This window comes from Archocentrus centrarchus, chromosome 23, assembly GCF_007364275.1.
Source record: "Archocentrus centrarchus isolate MPI-CPG fArcCen1 chromosome 23, fArcCen1, whole genome shotgun sequence".
Lineage (NCBI taxonomy): Eukaryota > Metazoa > Chordata > Actinopteri > Cichliformes > Cichlidae > Archocentrus > Archocentrus centrarchus.
In genome coordinates, this window is record NC_044368.1 from 12,628,560 (window position 1) to 12,650,996 (window position 22,437).

The following is a 22,437-nucleotide window of genomic DNA, read 5'->3' on the forward strand; positions in this document are numbered from 1 at the left end:
TTCTCTTCTCTCCTCTTTTCTCTCTCTTCTCTTCTCTTCTCTTCTCTTCTCTTCTCTTCTCTTCTCTTCTCTTCTCTTCTCTTCTCTTCTCAGAAGTGACTGATTAGGATCAACATATATCACTCCTGCCACTTCTCACTCTCTTACCTATTTCTTTTCAGTCACAAATACATATCTCCATCTTCCTTATATATAAATAAAATGCATGTGTCTTGCGTGTCTTCCAGCTATTCTTCTTCTTTGCATTTTATTTCATCCTCTTCATTATGTTCCTCCACCTTTATCCTCAGAGAACGAAGAGAGGGAGTGTGTTAATCTGCCTGTTGTCTAATGCCTGAGTGGGCGATTCTTTCAAAACTGCTCACGGTCATTACACACACACACACACACACACACACAGCATGACCGCTGCCTCCAACATTATGTTGTCTCCTTCATCTGTGTATATCCCTGCGTGTGGGCATTATCGTGCATGTTTGTGTCCATCCTAATGTGTGTGTATACATGTTTCTGTCACAGTGTGTCTTTCTGTTAAGGGGGATGCATGACTCACCCAATGAGTGCAGAATAAGCGAGGGATGAGACGGAGGAGTAATAACGAAGGGATGGTTAATACTGAACGACAGATGAGCGGTGGCCGGAGGGAGGGATGACGTTGGATGGAAAAATTGTCACTATGCGTACAAAAGGATTTTCTTTTCTCTTCTAGCTATGAATAGGAATTATGTAGACTGTTCATTATGTTACAAGAGATCATTAATTTATTTGTCTATGATGGGGTTTTCTTTCCGTTTCAGGAAAAAAAAAAATCAGCCACGTTCTGTTTTAGGCAAAAAGTGATATTTCAGCATGCAGAGCTGCAGCACCAGTGTGTCTTATTGACATTGAACTGAACTTTTCATTTGTAAATATTCTGTTCTAGTAATATTTCTAGTATTTGGAAATTTGGTCTTGGCCTGGTCACACACGCCCTCTGTCATTTGTTGCACGGAGGAGTCAAAAGCAAACACAGTTACTGGATGCATGTGGTGGTGGACCGTGTACCAGTTGTGCTGGTCACAGCTTCATAGTGAGAATAATCTCTGTTTTTGAGATTAAGCTTAAAACCTTCCTTTTTGATCAAGCTTATGCTGCAATAGGCCAAGGCTGCTGGGGGGCTTCCCATGATGCACTAAGTGTTTCTTCTTCACTCAACTCTTTTCACTCTCTGTGTTTGTACCCCGCTCTGCTTTTAACTATTAGTTATTATTAATCTCTGGCTCTTTTCCACATCATGTCTTTTGTCCTGTCTCTCTCCCCTCACCCCCAACCAGTCACTGCAGATGACTGCCCCTCCCTGAGCCTGGTTCTTCCTGTTTAAAGGGAGTTTGTCCTTCCCACTGTCACCAAGTGCTTGCTCACAGGGGGTCATCTGATCTGTATTATTGTAGGGCCTTTATCTTACAATATGAAGCGCTTTGAGGTGACTGTTCTTGTGATTTGGTGCTATATAAATAAAATTTACATAAAAAATTTATGTAAATTTACATATTGTTGTCCCAAACAAATGAAAAACACAAGTGATGGTCCATCTTATGCATGTAAATGCAGTTATGACAGCATCTGTAGATAATATTTACAGTCATCATGACATTTAAGGAGTTGGCGACTCTTAGAGTAAACATTTCAGTCCATTGTCCTCCAGTGTGTTCTTATAAATGATTCTCTGATTTATTTACATTTCACTTGCAGCTTCATGAAAAAATGTCCTTTGCTCAGACATCTGAGGGTGAAATTTATCATCTTGATTTGTCATCTCATTATTTTTTTTGGCTCATTTAGATTTTCTTCTTTTCTTTGCTCTTATATAATTTGTTTTTGCAAAAAGAAAAAAAAAAAGAACACCTAAGAAAAGTGAAAGTAATAATTTACTTATACTTAGTACAGTTTCTTTTACTTGTGCATATTTTTCTGAGCATTTGGCCATGTCCAGTTCATGTACATGTACGCTTGCTTGGTGTGATGACCCTCCCCGCCACACCCCAATTCTCACGAGGAATCGGGAAGCATCTGACAGGGTCAAAGGTGATAGCGAAAGAGGACTCAGCAGAAACTGAGAAGAAAAACAGAACTTCTGACTTGCTTGCTCTCCGCCTTCTCTCTCTCTCTCTCCCCTCCTTCTGTTTCTGACAAACATAATTAACACTCTGTTTTCTCTCCTTTTCCTTGCTCCTCGCTCCTTCCTCCTCATCGCCCTCTCTGTTTGTGTTATTTTCTTCTTGCTTCCTATGATATTTCTCTCCCTTCCTCTCTATCCTGGTCTGGCATTTCTCAACTCCACATTCCAGCTGTGTGTGTGTGTGTGTGTGTGTGTGTGTGTGTGTGTGTGTGTGTGTGTGTGTGTGTGTGTGTGTGTGTGTGTGTGTGTATGCTCTCTGCTACTGAATTCTTTATATGTAAACTTTGCAATTTGTGTGGTTTTTGTGTATGCTCATGCTGTACACGCTTGACTTTAATGCAGAGCCACATAGATTTGCATGACTCCATGACTCTGACATACTTCTGGGTGCTTGATGTGTGAGTGTGTATGTGTGTGTGTGACTGTGTTGCATGAGGGCATGAAGGCATATTTTTTTAATGCTTGAATAGCACATGAAATATAATATGCACTGTTCACATTACAATAATGAACATAGTTATTTGTTTTTCTCTCTGTTATTCCTTTTGGCATGCCAGCTTTCCACTAGTATTCTTAACAGTGGCTGCAGCTAATTATTTATTTTGTCACAAGATACACTAACCAGACATTTTATTAGGAACACTTTGCTAGTGCTGGTTTGGACCCCTTTTGCCTTTAGAACTGCTGTAATTCTGGCAGTGGTTCAACAAGGTGCTGGAAACATTCCTCAGAGATTTGGGTCCATATTGACATGATGGCATCACACAGTTGCTGTAGATTTGTCGGCTGTGCGTCCGTGATGCAAATTTCTCGTTCCACCACATCCCAAAGGTGCTCAATTGGATTGAGATCTGGTGATTGTGGAGGCTATTTGAGTACAAGAAACTCATTGTCATGTTCAGGAAAACAATTGGCAATGATTTGAGCTTTGTCGCAGGGGGTGCTATCCTGCTGGAAGCAGCCATCAGTAGATGGGTACAGTATGGTCATACAGGAGTGGGTCATGGTCAGCAATAATACTCATGTAGGCTGTGGCATTTAAACGATGTTCATTTTGTACCAAAAGATCCAAATGTTCCAAGAACATATGACCCACACCATTACACCACCAGCAGCAGCCTGAACCGTTGATACAAGGCACAGTGTCAGGGGTGATGTAGTTATTTATGCCAGATTCTGACCCTACCGTCTGAATGTCTCAGCAGAAATCGAGACCTGTAACACCAGGCAACGGTTTTCCATTCTTTTGTTGTCAAATTTTTGTGAGCCTGTAAAAATTGTAGCCTCAGTTTCCTTTTTTCACCTGATAGGAGCGGCACCTGGTGTGTTCTTCTGCAGCCATGTTTCAAGGTTCAATGTGTTGCATACTTGGGTTGCAATGAGTAGTTAATTGAGTTACTGTTGCCTTCCCCTCATCTTGGAGCAGTCTGGCCATTCTCTTCTGACCTCTGACATCAATAAGGTATTTTCACCTAATCAACTAATCAATCAGATCAGTTAACTTAGTTGAGGCTGTGGCACATTTTTATTGCATGGTTTGGTCAGTGTTTGCATGTCAGTAGGAAGGAATGAGAGTTGGGATGGAGGCAGGAGGATTGAACCAGAGAAAGAATATTTAAGTGAAGAAAGGGATGCTTTCTATCGCTCTCTGTCTGTGTCTCAGTCTTCAGGGGAGTCCTAGAAATGTCAGCCTCAACCGTCAGATGTGTGTGCGTGTGGGGAGCTATTGAATGAGCCATCAAACCGACCCACACATGGCGATACAATAAAGGGAGAAAATGATCATTTGGTTCAATATAAGTGTGGGATTATAGGCAGGGGAGATGCTGCACTGGCTGTCATGTGACATAAAGCTGAGTAAAGGCAGTTGCTACAGTATTATCTCATTACCTTTTATCCAGTCTTTTGTGTCTGTTTATATGAGCATACACTATGTTTATGATCACTGTCAGCTGCTTTTGCTTTTTTTCTTTCTTCTCTTTCTCTTCTTTTATATCTTAGAATTGTTTTTCTTTGCCTTATTGCTAATCAGTCTTTTCCCTTTTGCTTTCATTTTTTTCTCTTTCTTCATCAGTGTTCAGCAATGATAGCTGCAGGGGACCGATAGGATCTCCTGACTTTTTTTTCAAAAACCTTCTAACTTAGAACCTGTTTACTTCTGCTCTCACTCATGCACTTCTCTCTCAGCGCTTTGCTACCTGCATTATTTTAATCTCTGGAAATACTCCATGGCTAGTGTTGTGATGACCTGGCTGCTGTTCACATTGTGTATGACGCATTTTAAAAAAGCCTGGGGACATCGGTGCGACATCACACACACACACACACACACACAAACTCCTATAATGTACTGCTTTTGTCTGACTAAGAGGTAGTCATGTCACATCATCCCCTGTCATGATGGCTGTGATATTTACCTGCCGGGAAACATTTATTACAGAGATTACACAGATGACACACATATGTTATCCCAGATGATCTGTCAGCCACTCACATGTTCAGTCTTGACCTATTTTGTGCATTGTTTTGAAGTACAAATGATTTAGATTGGGATTTTTTTGGGCACATTGCAGTCATGAAGTACTACAGTTTTTTTATCTAAGTTTTTGCCATAATTAGGACATGGTATTAAAGCAACACTTGTATTATGAAAAACAACTTTCCTATTTGACCGATGCATTTCAGCCCATGGCCTTCATCAGGGTCACTGGGCATCCATCCATCCATCCATCCATCCATCCATCCATCCATCCATCATCTGCTTATCCAAAGTCAGGTCATGGTGGCAGCAGGCTAAGCAGGTTATTCTAGAGTTTTTCTGGTTGCAGGCCAGATGAGGTATATCATCTCTTCAGCAGGGTCTGGGTCTACCCCGTTGTTTCCTCCTAGTTGAGCATGCCATGAAGGGAGGCATCCTAACCAGATGCCCAAACCACATCAAACCACATCTCTAAGGCTGAGCCCAGTCATTCTATAGAGAACACTCATTTCGGCTGCTTGTGTTCACAACCTTATTTTTTCAGTCATTACCCAGATTTCATGACCATAGGTGACGGACTGGTAAATTGAAAGTTTTGCCTTTCGGCTCAGCTCTCTTTTCACTGCGACAATTTGCTACAATGTCTGCATTACTGCTGACGCCGCACCAATCTGCCAGTCCAACTCGAGCTTCACCTTCCCATAACTGACGAATAAGATCCCAAAATACTTGAACTCCCTTGTTTGAGATGCACAAATGCACATTTTTAATCCTACTTAAATTTTTTTTTTTTTTTTTTTAAAGCATGCAGTATACAGGAAATATTCAAGATTGTGGTGAATCTGCTGAGATTGTGTTGTGCTCTTTGTCTTGCTTCCCTCATACACATGGAAAAAGTTATAGTACATGTTTATGTTTCATATGCATTTAATTCTTTCCAGCCATTGTTGTTATAGATTTTTATCTCACCTTGCTGGCTGGGCACATAATTGTTAAGTTACATCAGAAGTAACAAGAGTGAACAATTTGACTTGGTTGCGTTTAAGAAATGAAATCACTGTGCAAAATCTGTTTTAGTGAGCAAGAGTGTTTAGAGATTTGTAGTAAGATTAAATGAGATCTGCGAACTGTCCAATTGTCCAACTGGGTGAAAACTGTTGTCAAACGAGGGTTTCATTTATTAAATGGATTTAGGAAACTGCATTTGGTTCAGAGAATGAGATTTTGTGTTTTTTTACCAATTCAGAAAACTTATACCTTTAAAAATTTACAGTATTTGATAAGGCTAAATTATAACCATTAGGGATTCACTGATTCAGCTTTCCTTTACATTTTGAATACCTTGGATTGCATTAAGTTCAACAAAACATACGGCCGTGTTTTACTACTGGACTCCTGCCCATGCACTTCTGAGTGGTGCATTCTTGCTAACAATCTCCTCACAGACACTAAAAACCTTAGCAAACAGCAAAGGTCCACAGTCTGTTTAAAACTGCCTACCCTGTTGCAGTTTTTATCCTTATCAGACTTGCAATGACAACAGGATGAGCACAGCAGGCCAAAGGTCTCTGCTTGCACTGGTGAGTCCCAAGAGCTCCCAGGTCACCCTGGAGATACTGTATAATCCCTTCCAGCATGTTTAAGAGATGAGGTCAGACTTCTTAAAAAGAAGGTGGAAAAACATGCTGCAGTTGATAAAAAGCCAGCATTACGGCAGCAGATGTCCCAGATTGCTTATCAGTCTCACAGTAATTTTTTAACATCAAATTACCATACACCATTTGGCACACGGTGAACCAAGAGCCTTTAGGGCATCTGGAGGACAAGTACCTATGTTGGTGGGAAGGGTTGTTTTAGGTGGTGTTAAAGAAATGTATGTTGAATGTCAATAAAATTTAGCAGCTTGTCATAATGACAGGCAAAATAACCATAAGTGAAGCAAAGTGGGCAGGTACAAAGTTAAACTTATCTCAACTTTGAGGCAAACAAGTGAAGTGGCTACCAACGGGGTGCAAAGGATTATAGGTGACATTAGACAGTCACCTATGCTACCAGGGCCTGGAATGTCCATTATAGTGACCAGCCATCAGTTACAAAGCAATGTGTGACTATCAATTTTTTCAATTGCATCACCTCATTCATTCACTTGAACATCCCTGTCACTCTCTCTCACCAGCATCTTCAGTGCACCATCCAGGCTTTACAAGATGAGCTCAGAATCCAGCGTGATCTCAACCAGCTCTTCCAATCTGATTACTCTGGCCTCGGAAGCCAGCCCATTTCCCCTCAAGAAATGACAGAGGAGAACTTCCTGCGCCTCCACGCTGAGTATGAGAGGCAGGCCAAAGAGCTCTTCCTCCTGAGGAAGACTGTTGAAGAAATGGAGTTGAGGATAGACACACAGAAACACACACTAACAGCCAGGTAAAGATAAAAAGTAATGTTGAATTTATTAAGGTACAATTTCAGTGACCTTGTCTAAAGCATAACATTAACTTCATTTTGTTCTTGTGTGCAGGGATGAGTCAATAAAGAAGTTACTGGAAATGCTGCAAAGCAAGGGTCTGTCATCACGTGCAACTGAGGAGGATCATGAGCGAACGAGGCGACTGGCTGATGCTGAGATGACCATCCACCAGTTGGAGGGCCTGTTGGAGCAAAAAGACAAGGAGATGCTACAACTCAGAGAGGTCTGTGTGTGTGTGTGTGTGTGTGTGTGTGTGTGTGTGTGTGTGTGTGTGTGTGTGTGTGTGTGTGTGTGTGTGTGTGTGTGTGTGTATGTGTGTGTGTGTAATTGGCAAAGAAGAAACAGTATGCAATCAAACGCTACCATATGTGCAAGGGGTGAGTCTTTGTGCATATCCAGATGTGAATGTGTTCAGATCAGTGTGTATCATCCAGGCAAGGCCTTTGGCTTCTTCCACTCTTGGCTCACACTTTAGATTAACAAAACACAGAAACATCCACATAAATAAACAGGAATGCACATTTCATCCAAGTTTCTCCACTCTTCTTTTTTCTGTCTGGTTCTGCTGGTTTAATTTTACACTCATGTTTTTTATACAACAGCTCTCCCTAGTGGCAACATGTTGTCAATGTGTGACTACCAACCTTTTAACACATTCTGTGTATTTCAGTGTACAAAAAGTCACTAATTTACATCTATGCATCTTTCCTGTGGTGTTATCAGAGGCCATAATTCACAAACGTAACTGACAAGTTTCCTGTTTACATTCCTAAATAATCTGCAAACAAATGTTAAAGAGATAAAGTAAAATTTAGAGCTCTGTGATGCCCAGAAGTGTTCATTCATTACCTATAATGTCACACATTTGTTGTAACAATATGCACTTGTTCATTATCTCGGTATTAGTAATAATAATAATTATAACAGCTTGATTTATGTAGCACCTTTAAAAACAGAGCTTACAAAGTGCTGCTTCGACAGGTGAGCAAAGGCAGAATACTCAAATTAAAACAAAAAGACAGTTAACTCAAGAAGAAACAAGTGATGCAAAAGTCACCAATTGTCAGTATAAATAATAAGAATAAATACCAATAAAAGAAAATAATAAAAGCAATTAGATGAATTAACAAGGTGGAAACATATAAATAATCACAATACTGTAGCCAGCTAAAACGAGAACAAAAATATGCACAACAAAAAATATTTAGATAAAAATATCCATCCATCCATTTTCTTCCGCTTATCTGGGGCCGGGTCACAGGAGCAGCAGAATAAGCAGAGAAACCTGGACCTCCCTCTCCCCAGCCACCTCCCTAAGCTTATCCGAGCTTACACCGAGGCATTTCCAGGCCAGCCGAGAGACATCTCTTCAGCGTGTCCTGGGTCTGGCCCGAGGCCTGCTTCCAGTAGGATATACCCAGAACACCTCACCCAGGAGGCATCCTGGCCAGATGCCCAAACTACCTCAACTGGCTCCTTTCGATGTGGAGGAGCAGCTGCTCTTCTCTGAGCCCCTCTTGAATGACAGCGTTCTTCCCCCTATCTTTAAGAGAGAGGCCAGCCACCCTTCGGCGGAAGCTCATTTCCGCCGCTTGTATCTGTGATTTCATTCTTTCGGTCACTAACCAAAGCTCATGACCATATGTGGGAACAAAAAAAAGCATCAGTGTATTGGTATAAATACCAATATACTAATGGATTGGTCAGTTTGACAATAAGATACAGCATAATGTTATACGTGTGATATAGAGTCATACTTTATATCACTTTATATCATAATTGGGAGCCTGCACATTCTCTGGTTGATGTTTCTTCTCATTGCGTCAGTGGACTGGATGGAATTTCTGTTTTTCAGCAGATTTTGACGATGTTAAACACAAAGTAGGAAAAGTCTCAGGAGAATAAGAATGAGAATAACATTTTGCAGTATTGAAAGATAGATTCAGTATAGAGTTTAGTGAATATTGCAGTGCTAAATAATGTGCTAAAATTCCAATTGAGCAAGTCTTAGTAACTTCCTGATTCAGTGCTGGCACTTCCTTTTGGGATATTGTTAATTTTGCTAATTAACAAACTAGCCTGTAATGTCCTGCAGCAATATTTTCAACCCTCCTGGGGATGGAGCTGCTGTGCAGTTATTAAATAATCCTCTCCTTTAAGTACATGAAGTCTTTTAATCTAACCTCCTGGATGCTTGATTGTAAAATGCCACTTAATCACTTAAAGTAATTAATCAGTGAAATCACCAAATGTAGAACCAAAAAATATTTCTTATTAAATTAATTAGCTAAGGAAAAAGCAAACCATCACAAGGTAACGATAAAAAAAAATAAAGTTTTCAACATCTTTTACTGGGTGGGATGTAATTATGTCTACATTAGGGCTATGTGGTCCAAAAAAGCCCATTTTGCAGTAAATTCAGAGCAACAGCCCAATTTTCAGTCACTGTTTTTCAGCAAAATCAAAATCAAAATGACTGTTTGATCCGATTTACCAGAGAAAGAAACATCCACAGACATACGGTGCTTGGCGGGGATATAACTGTGTAAAAGTGAATGCGTGTTTATTATTTATGTTATTTATTTACATCAGTTTTTTTTATTAATGTTAGTTATTGATTAAAAAGAAATTGCCAATGCAGCTAGCACGCTTTAAAAAGTGTAGCTTTCACTTTAAAGGCAAAATAGCTCTGTTTCCATGTCTTGATGTTATTGCTCAATTTTGATTGTAAAAGATGGCAATAATATAATAATAGGCTGATGATTTGGTGAGATAAATTGTATTGAAATGCAGTAATATGACAGGTAGCACTTAGACAGTAGTGGCTATTGAGGAACAAGTTATACTTCTGTGTGATGAAAGCAACAACAAATACCCTCTAAACTGAAAAAAACATTATATAACACAAGCAACTTCAGATGAATTATACATGCACAGACCTTGGACACAGGTCTGACAGAAAGCTAAGATGCATCTCCTCCAAATGACCCAGAAAAGAGGAGTTAAGTTAAGATGAGGGCATTTGAATCTGAATTTGTCAACTGGAAAAGTAAAAGAGATTTCTAGTTTTCAGCAGTGTGTTTTCTGATATTTCGTTATTATAGCCATAAATGCTTTTTTGTTGTTTTTGCGATGGCTTCATCAGTTTTAATTTTACCAGGAAACACTCTCCAGGATCGCAAAACAAGACGTATTTTTTTTTCAGCGAATGTCAGTGTGTGTATGTGTGTGTGCTCGTGGGCATTCGTACCATCCTTGTCAGTGCCTCTAGCGATGGCTTCCCACTATCCGGTTCACATATATGTTTTTATGCTTCCTGGCTTTATGCATTAGCTCTCTTTGTGTGTTTCCTCCAAAGAAAAGCAGTGATGCATACACAGCCATGTCCTCCCCTTTGCTTTCATTTCCTCCCTTGCTCTTTCTTTCTCTTTTTGTGTCCTTCCATCTACTACTGCACTCCCCCTTCTTGCTCTCCTTCTTTACTCTCACTTCATTTGACTAGCGACTTGTGATGAAGTAACAACTGACTGACATGCTAGACATTTTATTGCATTTTTCTTAGTAAATTGGAGCATTGTGTTTGGACTTTTTGGATAATTTTGATTATTTTAGAGAAAAGAGAAAAATAGATCAAATTCTGGCAGGGTTTTATTAATATCTGGACTGCTAGAGATTCAGACTTGCATGGTGTTATTTGATTTTCAATACTCTGAAGCCACAAGCCTGGATTTCTTCACTTGAACTGAATCATTTGGTTTAATTTGGACTTTTAAATAATCTAATATTTTTTTCTTAATCCATGGGGACTGAAGCATTGGGAGCTAATTTCTTGAATTAACATAATTTCAGGCTGTCAGATTTGATCATTCACATTTAAGGCTAAACAAGGTTAGCTTAGTTAGAGCCGTTCCAAGTAGTTCAAATGATGTGGGATGGCCGGATCGACCCAAGGAGGCTGAAAGCCAGTGTTTCTGCCAGAGGGAAACTTCTAGCAGAATCTCCCTCTTTTCCTGTTTCTCCCTCCATCCCTATTCCACCTCCTTTCCATGTGTCACCTCCTTTCCAGCCCTCTCCTCCTTTCTCTCCATCGCGGCATCCCTTGCTCCGTTCGTCTCCCTCCTTCCCTGTCCCTTCCCCTCCCTCTCACCGACACTACAACCATCCTGTTGTCACCCCCTCCTCTTGTCCTCCCCACTTTCCCTCTTTTGTTGTCGCCTCTTCTGTCCACCCTCCGGTTCATCCGTCCCTCCAGCACTCGCCGTCCTTCCCTGCTCCTGCTCCTCGGCCTACACCCACAGTCCAGCCCTCACTTCATCCTTTTCCATCAGTTGCTCTTGCCTCTCCTTCTGGCCCACGACCTCCTCCTGTCTTGCCCCATCCCTCGCTCCATCCCGCTGTGTCTCCCTCTCTGTCGTCTGCTGATCGTGCTGTTTGTGTCTCTCAGGAGCTGCACAGGAGATACGAAGCAGCTCCAGAATCAACAAAGACCAAGGCCCTGCAGACAGTCATCGAAATGAAGGTAAACAATATAATATATGTAAAAATAGTTTTCAATCAATTGAATTTTACCATGTTAGCAGATTTTACTTATTACAGTTATGTCTTGTCTTGACCTTTCTAAGTCTACCCAAGTGATAATAATAGCATGGGACTGTGGTCATATAGGGGTGGGTCATGGTCAGCAATGATACTCATGTAGGCTGTGGCATTGAAATGATGCTCATTTGGTACTAAGGGGCCCAAAGTGTGCCAAGAAAAAGTGTGCCATTATAGCACCACCAGCAGCCTGACCCATTGGTACAAGGCATGATGGATCCATGTTTTTATCTTGTTTATGCCAAATTCTGACCCTGCCATCTGAATGTCACGGCAGAAATTGAGACTCGGCTGAACAGGCATCGTTTTTCCAAGCTTCTCCAATTTTGGTGAGCCTGTGCAAATTGTAGTATCAGTTTCCTGTTCTTAGCTGATGGGAGTGGCACTGTTCTCCTGATGTAGCTCATGTGTTTCAAGGTTTGACGTGTTGTGCATTAAGAGATGCTCTTGTGTGTACCTTGGTTGTAATGAGTGGCTGAGTTACTGTTGCCTTCTTATCAGCTCGAAGCAGTCAGGCGATTCTCCTCTAACCTGTGGCATTAGCAAGGCAGTGAACTACGGCTCACTGGATTTTTTCTCTTTTTGGACCATTCTCTGTAAACACTGTAGATGGTTGTGTAGGAAAATCCCAGTAGTTCAGATACCAACAACCACTTTTGAAGTCACTTAAATCTCCCTTCTTCCACATTCTGATCCTCAGTTTGAACTTCAGCAGGTCGTCTCGACCATGTCTACAAGCCTAAATGCACCGAGTTGCTGCCATGTGATTACCTGATTAGATATTAGCGTTGATGAGCAGTTTAACCAGTGTACCTGATGTTGTAGTCCATGAGTGTATATAACAATAATAATAATTGGATTACATTTCCACCTCTGATTTTACTCCAATTTATCATTACTGTACATTTATGTTATATTTATTTATGGTCTGATCTCTTAATGTGTGTTTGTCTCCTAAAAGGATGCAAAAATCAGCTCAATGGAGCGCGGCATGAGAGAACTGGAAGAGGAGGTGATGATGCTCAAATCTAACGGAGCTCTGAGCAGTGAAGAGCGGGAGGAGGAGATCAAACAGATGGAGGTGTACAGATCCCACTCCAAGTTCATGAAGAACAAGGTGAGAAATGTTCAAACGCACGGTCCAGACAGCAACTATTTGGCACTTCCAATTTGAAACATAATAATGGATACTGCATTAAATTACTGAGTCTCAGCATTACTTGAGTAATTCAGTCAATCAGTATTGAACGTGAAAACTTTTGAAACATGGAGCCCAAATGGCTTGGGATAAAATTTATTTGATACTTGACTGTTAAGTGTTTTTGTTAGCTTTGTGTCACTTTGATATTAATTCATGAACAAAAGAGCTTACATGTGGCTCAGGGCTGATTGAGAGCTGAGAATAGTCGTTCAGTTTGAGGATGAGTTATCTGTAAATATACAGTATGGAGTAATGAGGTCACCATGCAAGTCTGAAAGATAAGAGTGGGGGTCAAACAGCTGGTAAAATCTCAAAAAGAGGAATTCCCTGGAATAGTAAATCTTAAGAACAGAAATACCTGGAGACAGTTTCAAAGAGATACTATAGACTGACTGTGGTAGCTCAAACTAACAGCCAGACCTCATACAGGCATGCAATAAGGTGACTGCAGTGAAGGCCTGGGACAGCATCAGATAAATATTCTAAAGTGTCTGGTGATATCTGTAGTTAGAGGAGGCATTGACTACAAAGCACTTTCCACAGATTAGTTAATATGAAGGATTTGTTTGACCTTGTATATTTGCTTCCTTTTATATCCCAAAGCCTTGGACAGTACATGTTAAAAGGGCTACGCTGTTCTATCTCTTCATTTTTTAGTTATTCCATGTGCTGGAGACCAACAAACAAAAGTGTTCTTGCTCCATTATTGCCTGTCTGGTTGTATTTGCTTGTCTCACAATGTTTTTTTCCCTTTGTGTTTTGGACAATAGCTGGATTTTCATGCTTAGTTGAGAATAACTTTGCTATTTCACACTCAGTACCTTGTCAGATCAAACTTCACTGTCAGGAATGAAAAGTGTCTGTGGGAGCTGTGCTCATTAAAACGGCAAACTCAGTACGTCTGTCGTGTGGGGAGGCGATCCAGTTTGGAAATTCAGCAGACTTTTGTGTGTGCGAGTTGATATATTCTTGTTTTTGTCTGTAGTGAGTTTGTGTCTCAAAACTGGAAGGAAGTAATTGACACTGTGTTTTACAGTACCCTTTTATACTTTGATTTTGCTGCTGTTAGCATGCATCTCAATGGTAATACACTAGAGGAATTCTTGTTTTGGAAGTCCAGATGTTATTAGCATGTTTCCAGCATTACAGTGTATTTAATTGAAGGTGTAATGTTGTACTCAATCAAAGCTTTTAATTAATAGCAACAGAGCCATTTCATTTGTTAATCAAGATAAAGATGATGCACGACTTGTTTGCATGTTCAGAAGTAAGATGTCTTCAAGGGACATGACATTGTACAACAGTATAGGTGGTTTTAGACATTTAAGCATGTGAGACGCAACTGTGGCAGCTTACTTGTAATGGCCATGATGTGCTTTCCAGTCTGCTAATTAGGGCGCTTCCCTTCTTCAGACCTTTGCTACCCACCCCAAAGTTGATTCAGGTAACACCATCATTGAGGATTTTTTAATCCTTTAAATGCAATTTTGGAAAAAAAAAAGAACTGGGAGAGCAGACCCTCCCAGCGAAAGCTGTCAATCAGAATATCTTTATCCAGTGGTCAGCTGAACTGACAGGGCAATAAAGGAGCAGCCACACTGTTGTGGAAACAGTTCAGTATAGCACTGTATGATTTATAATACAGGCCCTAAGGTTACTCATTTTAATTCATGAAATAAAATACTTGAGGTAGTAATGATAAGATAACGAGTTTATCTGTAATAATAAACTGCATGCTATTTCTGCTTTCCTCACACCTCTGTCTTGCTTCCTTATTGGGAGGAGGTAAGAGGCATGGAAGCAAGGAGCAATGCTAGGTTAAATGGGAAGCACCTATGTTGATGCACTCCTCTCCTGCCAGGTTGAGCAGCTGAAGGAAGAGCTAACTCACAGCGAGTCAGAGAAGGAGGAGCTAAGGCAACGAGCCAATGAGCTTCAGCGGGAGGTGTCGGCAGTAAGAGACACATCCCTGTGTCTGTTTGAGCATCCTTTCTTTCTTTCTTTCTTTCTTTCTTTCTTTCTTTCTTTCTTTCTTTCTTTCTTTCTTTCTTTCTTTCTTTCTTTCTTTCTTTCTTTCGACTGGCTAATGCTGTTCAAGTAGATTTCCAAAAGATTTCTGGTAGTATGGTGTGCAGACAGCAGTACGCAACTATAACATTCAAATGCACAACAGCTGCAGGGTACTTAGTCTGAGATTTTGAGAGCACCATTGAAAACTGATCCATATCCAATCATGAGGTATACTTATTTTTCTTTATGTAGTTGTAGTATCATATTGCCAATGACATGGTCCATTCTGCATACATTAACTGCAGTCCTATATCTGTTTGAACCAGTGCAAGACAGGCAAAATAACAAAGTCTAAGCCTAAAGCCTAAAGTTTTAAATAAATCAAATCGTTCTTCAAAACCTGGGTTAGCAAATGTGTTTTCTACACTCTGGTAAATACACCAGGAGAAAACATTTTCTGTTCCTATGAACAGGTCAGGACGTCATCTCAGTCTACTTTGTGTGTGAGATCAGTGGCTTTTGATAGTAATAGTTGTCTGCAGCAGTCTGAATGATACAGTTGCAGAATTCCAGCAGAGTCCAGCTGTGCTGTGCTGCAGCGTCTGTATCACTAACACAATTTCTCTTTGTTCTTGCATGAGGTTTCTCTCCATTTATAGCTCAGACCAGTTTTGCTTTGCTTTTATATTTCACGTACGGTTTGGGTCCATTCTTGTTATGTGTCATGTTAAATTCACTCCTAATCACATCAGCAGCAAAATGAATTTCATACTAAGAGGAGTGAAATTATGATATGCACTCTGTTTGCAGTATTTACTTACTGAGCTTTGGCCAAATGAAAGAATTGACCCTGACCGATTACTAAAAGTAGAGACCTGAGAGCAAAAGAGTTTAATACTTCAGTGACCTCCATGTGTGTCTAACTTTTGTTTATTTTTCAGGGAAGAACTGAAATAAATGTCCATTTTTCCTCTTAATGTCCTCATTGTGTCAACATATATTTGATCAAAGTCAGAGCTTTAGGAGATAAACAGACACAGTAACCTTTGTAAGAGGGAAGAGGTTAAAAAAAAAAAACATGGTCTGTTTGTTCCTGTTTTTCACTTTTTTATGTGGATGAGGTAAGCCTGTGGCAGTCCTGCACCTCTCTCTCTCACCAGCACCATCATCTTCTTTTTTAACTTGTAGATGTGAATGAGAGCCTTTAAAAATATCTGCAGTATTCAATAAAAAAATGTTCTTTTCCCTCTGAATAAAGCAGTAAAGTAGTGCTTTTTAAAGATTTGTATCTTAAAAGCATTATCAGTCAGTGCATTGATTATTATTATTAGTTTCCTCTTTTACAGCTGGCCTTCTGTAGAGTAATGGCTAAAACTAACATTAGGATTGAGTGCTTACTTTGCAAAGCTTGTAGTGGATTTTAATGCTTATATATGATATAAGCATGTCATCCTCTCCAGTACACACATTTACAGGCTTTTTCTTCTGTCTATACCTTTGTGCTCTGTGTTATTCAGATGGAACAGGCCAAGCAGGAGCTGAGCCGTAAGGACAGCGAGCTGCTGGCTCTCAGGACCAAACTGGACACGCTGAACAATCAGTTTTCTGACAGCAAACAACACGTGGATGTACTCAAGGAGTCACTAACCGCCAAGGAGCAGAGAGCTGCCATACTACAGACTGAGGTTTAGCTACACTGTCATTGCAACTTTTTTGCTGCATCATATATTTATTTCCACTGACCTTTGTGTACCTGCTTTTGTGTGTTCACAGGTGGATGCCTTGCGTCTCCGTCTGGAAGAAAAGGAGTCGCTCCTCTCTAAAAAGAGTCAGCAGATATCAGAGCTGACGGAGGAGAAAAGCACTCAGCAAGGAGAGATCACTGACCTCAAAGACATGCTGGACGTCAAGGAACGCAAAGTTAATGTTCTACAGAAGAAGGTGAGAACACGCAAAGAGCTGAATGTCAGTGACTACAAAGATAGTTTACTCCATTAACATAGATGCATAAAACAAAGTTGAAGTCCTTGTGATCATTGCTTTAAGTAACCAGTCATTGTAGTGTTGTTCCACTGCATCTATTGTTGTTCAAAATGTTACAGTGTGCATTCAGGCAGTGCTATCCTTAATAATCATTTGCAGATGCAATATTATTTTTTTAGCTGGTGTATCTTATGCTGCCCACATAGTACCAGCCTATTAATTCCAAATTAACCAGCATCATCACTGCAACTGATATCATCAGATTCATCCCTTTGTGTCCACAGGAAAATTGTGATATTCAGTCTCTTTAGATTAGTTTAAAAAAGCTAAAAAAGAAAAATGTTGGGTTGATTAATATTGAAACATAATGGATGATGTGCAGTAAAACTGAAGCAGACACACCTTTATTTACCCTTACTCATGCTGATAGAAATTTATTTGTTCTGAGAGCATGCCAGTGTGTTATCCCATAACCACTAGATGGGGCTCTAACACAGTGTGTACAGTACAAACAGACACTGACAGACACACAGTCAGACAGACAGGTGAGCAGAAAGACACGGGCACGCAGACAGGTCATTTCGGCAAAACTGAAGTCACTGTTTTCTGCATACTTTTTCCTGGTTTTAAATATGTAGTTTTTGTCAGTATCACTGTGGTAATGCTGTCAGTTAGATGGATGGGCTGGAGTGGTCCTTTGCCTTTGCTGTCTACACACACACACACACACACACATGCACTCATTTGCACACCGTGTCATCCTGAAAAGTCTTATGCTTGTCAGATATGTTGGTGAACGAGCTTTTGGAATAAGAAAGATTAAGCAAACTACAATAACTGCCACTGCAGTGGTTTTGAATGGATGTGGTATGTAAATCAGGATTCTTGCAATCATCTAGACCTTTACATCGAACACACACACAGTGCAAACCTTACATAAAATCCAGCTGAATTCCTCGTTTAGTCTTTTTTGTCTTTTCAGCATCTTGATTCCCCTCTCTCACCCAGTCACAGCATTTGTGTCCTGTAGAGAAAAACGTAGAAGTGGAGACTGCAGATAATTGATACAGACAATCAAGCAGACAGACATAAAGCAAGACAGGGAGGGGGAGGAGAGAGACAGAGTGTGTTTAAAATCATTAGATGCATACTAATGAGCGCCTCTTGATTAATAAATGATGACCTCTGCCGTCTTCAAATGGAAAACAGTTCAGAGCCTGATAGGGAGGCAGAGATGCTGCTGACTCCTTCTTGATATCATTGGCAAAAAAAATGTAAAAATTGGCTCTCCTTTTTTTTAGCGTGTGGAAACACTAAAAAAAATACCTTCTTTCCGTTTCCGTTTTGCCGACCTCCTCTTTGTGCTTTAATAGTTCACAGATAATTTCACATTGTGACATAGCTGATCATTGTTTTCTGTGTTGGGTCATTATCACAGATGATTTGGGGACTAAAATAGGACAAGACAACAGCAATGAGTGTGTGTGTGTGTGTGTGTGTGTGTGTGTGTGTGTGTGTGTGTGTGTGTGTGTGTGTGTGTGTGTGTGTGTGTGTGTGTGTGCGCGCGCCAGGTTCAGGAAATGCAGACAGGATCAAAGACTCACTGCCTCTCAATGTCAAGTGCGTGTTCATGTGTGTATGTGTGCATGTGAGAGAGAGACAGAGAGGAGAAGGTGGAGAATGTGTCAGTCAAGCTGTCAGGTCAACAGTTGATTAATGAGGTGCTGGAAATGTTTTACTGTATGAACACACACACACACACACATGCTCACAGTCTCTGTGGTGCTGTGTGTGTCTCACCTGCAGTGAAGTCAATCTGACTCCACTCTCTTTTTTTTTTTTTTTTTGTGAGAGGTTGCCAATCATTTGATTAACTTTCTCTGGCAAAAGGACGGAGAGAAATGCATAAAGAGAGCAAGATTGAAATTGTGCAATAATCCCACCCAAGTTCACTAATATGAAGATATTACATAAACTTTCAAGATCTTTTTTCCCCCCCTGAATTTGTTATTTCAGTATGGTTCAACCTTTTGTTCCATCCATTTCTTAATGAAGACCACAAAGTTGACATAACTTCTTATCTTTGTCTGTGATCACTCTCTTTCCCCCTCTTCCTCTTTTTCATACACAGAGCTACACATGTGCCGGTATTCTAGCTTTGTGAGGACCCTCATTTACATAATGGCTTCCCTATGTGGTTAAGGGTAGCTACCCTTAACCATCACATCTAAATATCCAGATCTATTGGAGTAAGGGTTAAAGCAGTGGTTCTTAATACCATTACAAAATTCTTGTCTATTTAGTTTTCTTATATACATCATATTCATTCAGCTTAGTTTCACTCCCTATTTTACCCTGGTCTTTCATAACCTGCATGCAGCGGCTCCATGTCTCACCAGGGGGTCGTTCCTTGCAATTTGAGAACTACAGGGTTAGGGGTGGCCAAGCTTAATGTTAATGTTTATACCTGTAAAACCTTTTAAAGCAAATTCTCTCTTCTATCCAAGACATTATATTAGGCAAAAACCTTTGTATTTATTACATTTAAACTGAGAATTCATTTGCTTGCCAAGTAGGGAATTTTCACATATTCATATGTTTTGAGGAATCGTCTTAAAATATTATGCTGACACTCAGCAGCAAAATACAACAAAATACAAATACACTGTATTGTTAGTGGAGCCCAGGAGAAAAACAATCTGCTAATATATCATAGTTTTATGTCACCAGATATTGGTATTAGTATCTGTCTTAAAACCTTGAATCACTCACGTTCTAATTGTTAGTGAAAATTTTGTTTAACTATCCAAGCTGCAGCTTTTTGATGAAGAAACATCAAATAAAAAAGCATCATTGTTCATTATAATGATGCTTGAAAAATGTGTCAACCAGGCTCGAAGTGTAAGCTGGTCATAGATTAACATGTATAGTATTCTAAACTGAAATTCGTGGCAAAAAAAACCAACAAAACGAGAGCATTAAAGAAATTATATAAAATGTTTTTTTTTTAAATACAAGCCCATGTCAGATACTTCACAATAAGTGCTTTACTTAGTGCACTCTAGTACTGTAATTTAAGGCTGTGTTAAGTCTTATTCAAATGTGTTTCATGTACTTGCTATTAAAAGAAGTTTAAGGTTAACTTAAATGTACAAGATGTGCTGCTAAACTTGCATTTCCTCTGCAGAAGTTTGGTTTCCTCTGGACTTCGAAGCACCTGCTACAGTACTTCATTTTGGCTGAGTCTTAGAGCCAATAGACCTGCCAACAAAATCTCACTGAGTGGTCAACGCACAAATTATTCTTGAAAACCCCACAGGCTTATTCTCCGCTTTTCTTTCTGCAGATAGAGAACCTCCAGGATCAGCTGAGGGATAAAGAAAAACAGCTGAGCGGCTTGAAAGACAGAGTTAAGTCTCTGCAGACGGACACCTCAAACACAGACACTGCACTGGGAACACTGGAGGAGGCGCTGGCTGAGAAGGTATACACACACGCACGTACACGTTCAGCCGACCTCAGGTTAACTCTCGAGCAAGGTTGCATTAATAAAACCTTGATGAGCAAAACTGCAGACCACCCACACGATGGCCAGATGACTCTGGATAAATGGAAATGGACCAATAATCACACTGGCTGTTTCATTATGAAATCATCCAAAGCTTGTGTGCATAAAAGATTAGGAACTGTTCAGTGTGCAGCCACATGGCTCAAAGCAGCTCATCGGTCACTCTTTGGGGCTGAACATTCAGGTACTTTAGCTACAGAACAGGACTGAACTGACTGCTTTATGACTCTGCTCTCTGTGGGGACTTAACCCTGATTCTGGGAAACTAACCAGTGACATTTAGACTAGCAGAACACTTTAAAGTGTTTGATGAGAATATATTTTTGTAGTGTTATGCACGATTATGTTACCAACTCAATCTCCTTTGCACTTGCGCACGTACAGGAAACAGGCCTATTAATTGTCCAGTGACTAATATTGAGGGTGTCAGTTAGATGTGTGAGTGTTGGCAGGATGGTGTGGCCGACAACTCCTACTTCACTCAAACAACTTTCATGAGCTTTTTTCCTCTCATTTTTATTCTGTTGGCGCCTTTCATTTTTAGCTTTCTTCCTTTTTGCTTCCATTTTTATCTCCTTGCCTTGCTTGCTTTTCTTCTTCTGCTTCTGAGACGAATTACGTTGCATTGTAACTTTTACTGTCAAAACAGAACAAAAGCTAATGCTTGTTTTTTTTTTGTCCTTGTAATACTCCAATTTTATATATAATATTATTCATGTTTGATGCAGTTTATGGGTATAGTCCATTTTTTTATTTATGTAAGCAGTATAAACAACCCGGACTCGAATAACTGCATGCCTCATTCTGTTAGTAAGTCTTGACTGAAGAGGACCCCCAAAATACCCCCCACACTATTACACCACCAGCAGCAGTCTGAATCACTGATATGAGGCAGGATATTTTTCCAGGTCTTCTATTTTCCATCCAAATTGTAGGTTCGATGTGTTGTGAATTCTGCATACCTTGATTGTAACAGTTATTTGTGTTACTGTTGCCTTCCTATCTGGCCATTCTCCTCTGACCTCTGGCATCCACAAGGATTTTCACCCAGAGAACTGCAACTGTAAACTCTACAGATGGTCGTGTGGGAAAATCCTAGTAGATCAGCAGTTTCGGAAATACTCAGACCAACCCCTCTGGCGCCTACAACCATGATTCATTCAAAGTCACTTAAATCACCTTTCTTCACCATTCTGATGCGCGATTTAAACTTCAGCAGGTTGTGTTGATGATGTCTGCATGCTTAAATGCACTGAGTTGCTGTCATGTGATTGGCTGATTAATGAGCATTTGAACAGTTGTACCTTAAAAAGTGGCTGGTGAGTGAATTTCATAATATTCAAGCTTAGTGGATATGAATTAAATATTATTCTTGTGAAATTACAATGATGCAATGCTTTTATAAGGTGTTACAGGTGCATAAGTGCTAAAAATGGGTCATTTTAGCTCAGGCAACACGATGACATCATAGCATCTGATATACATAAGAACCTTCAGGGGCCCAAGATGTACCTGTGTGCCAAGTTTGATAGCTCAACTCCCGATTGTATTAGGACGAGTTTGCAAACAAGCGATTAGAGATTTAGTGTATTGTGTTAAGATTTAACACAATTTAGGGGTGGCTGTGGCTCAGGAGGTTGAGCAGGTCATTAACTTATCAGAAGGTTGGTGGTTCAATCCCTGGCTGCTCCAGTCTGCATGCCAAAGTATCCTTGGGCAAGATACTGAACCCCAAGTTGCTCTCCGATGCAGCCGTCTGAGTATGAATGTTAGATTGAAAGCACTTTGAAATTGTATGAGTGTGTGTGACTGGGTAAATGCAAACGTGTTGTGTAAAACACTTTGAGTGGAAAAGCGCTATATCAGCACAAGTCCATTTATAACATCAACCTTAAACTAATTTTTGCCCAAACTGCCATCACTTTTATTTTGTACAAGTCACATTGGTCCTCATAATGATAATATTTGAACAACA

At 40.1% G+C, this 22,437-nt stretch overlaps 1 protein-coding gene across 1 annotated transcript in view; it reads left to right on the forward strand.

The window, feature by feature from the left end:
* The first annotated feature begins 6,181 nt into the window (after window positions 1–6,181).
* LOC115773805 (ELKS/Rab6-interacting/CAST family member 1-like) overlaps window positions 6,182–22,437 on the forward strand; it is a 124,604-nt gene continuing 108,348 nt past the window's right edge. Inside the window, exons 1-9 of the mRNA XM_030720722.1 lie at window positions 6,182–6,217; window positions 6,814–7,061; window positions 7,156–7,327; window positions 11,549–11,623; window positions 12,662–12,817; window positions 14,763–14,855; window positions 16,429–16,596; window positions 16,685–16,852; window positions 20,241–20,378. Of these exons, the coding sequence (XP_030576582.1) occupies window positions 6,182–6,217; window positions 6,814–7,061; window positions 7,156–7,327; window positions 11,549–11,623; window positions 12,662–12,817; window positions 14,763–14,855; window positions 16,429–16,596; window positions 16,685–16,852; window positions 20,241–20,378 (1,254 nt within the window). The remainder of the gene's footprint in view (window positions 6,218–6,813; window positions 7,062–7,155; window positions 7,328–11,548; window positions 11,624–12,661; window positions 12,818–14,762; window positions 14,856–16,428; window positions 16,597–16,684; window positions 16,853–20,240; window positions 20,379–22,437) is intronic.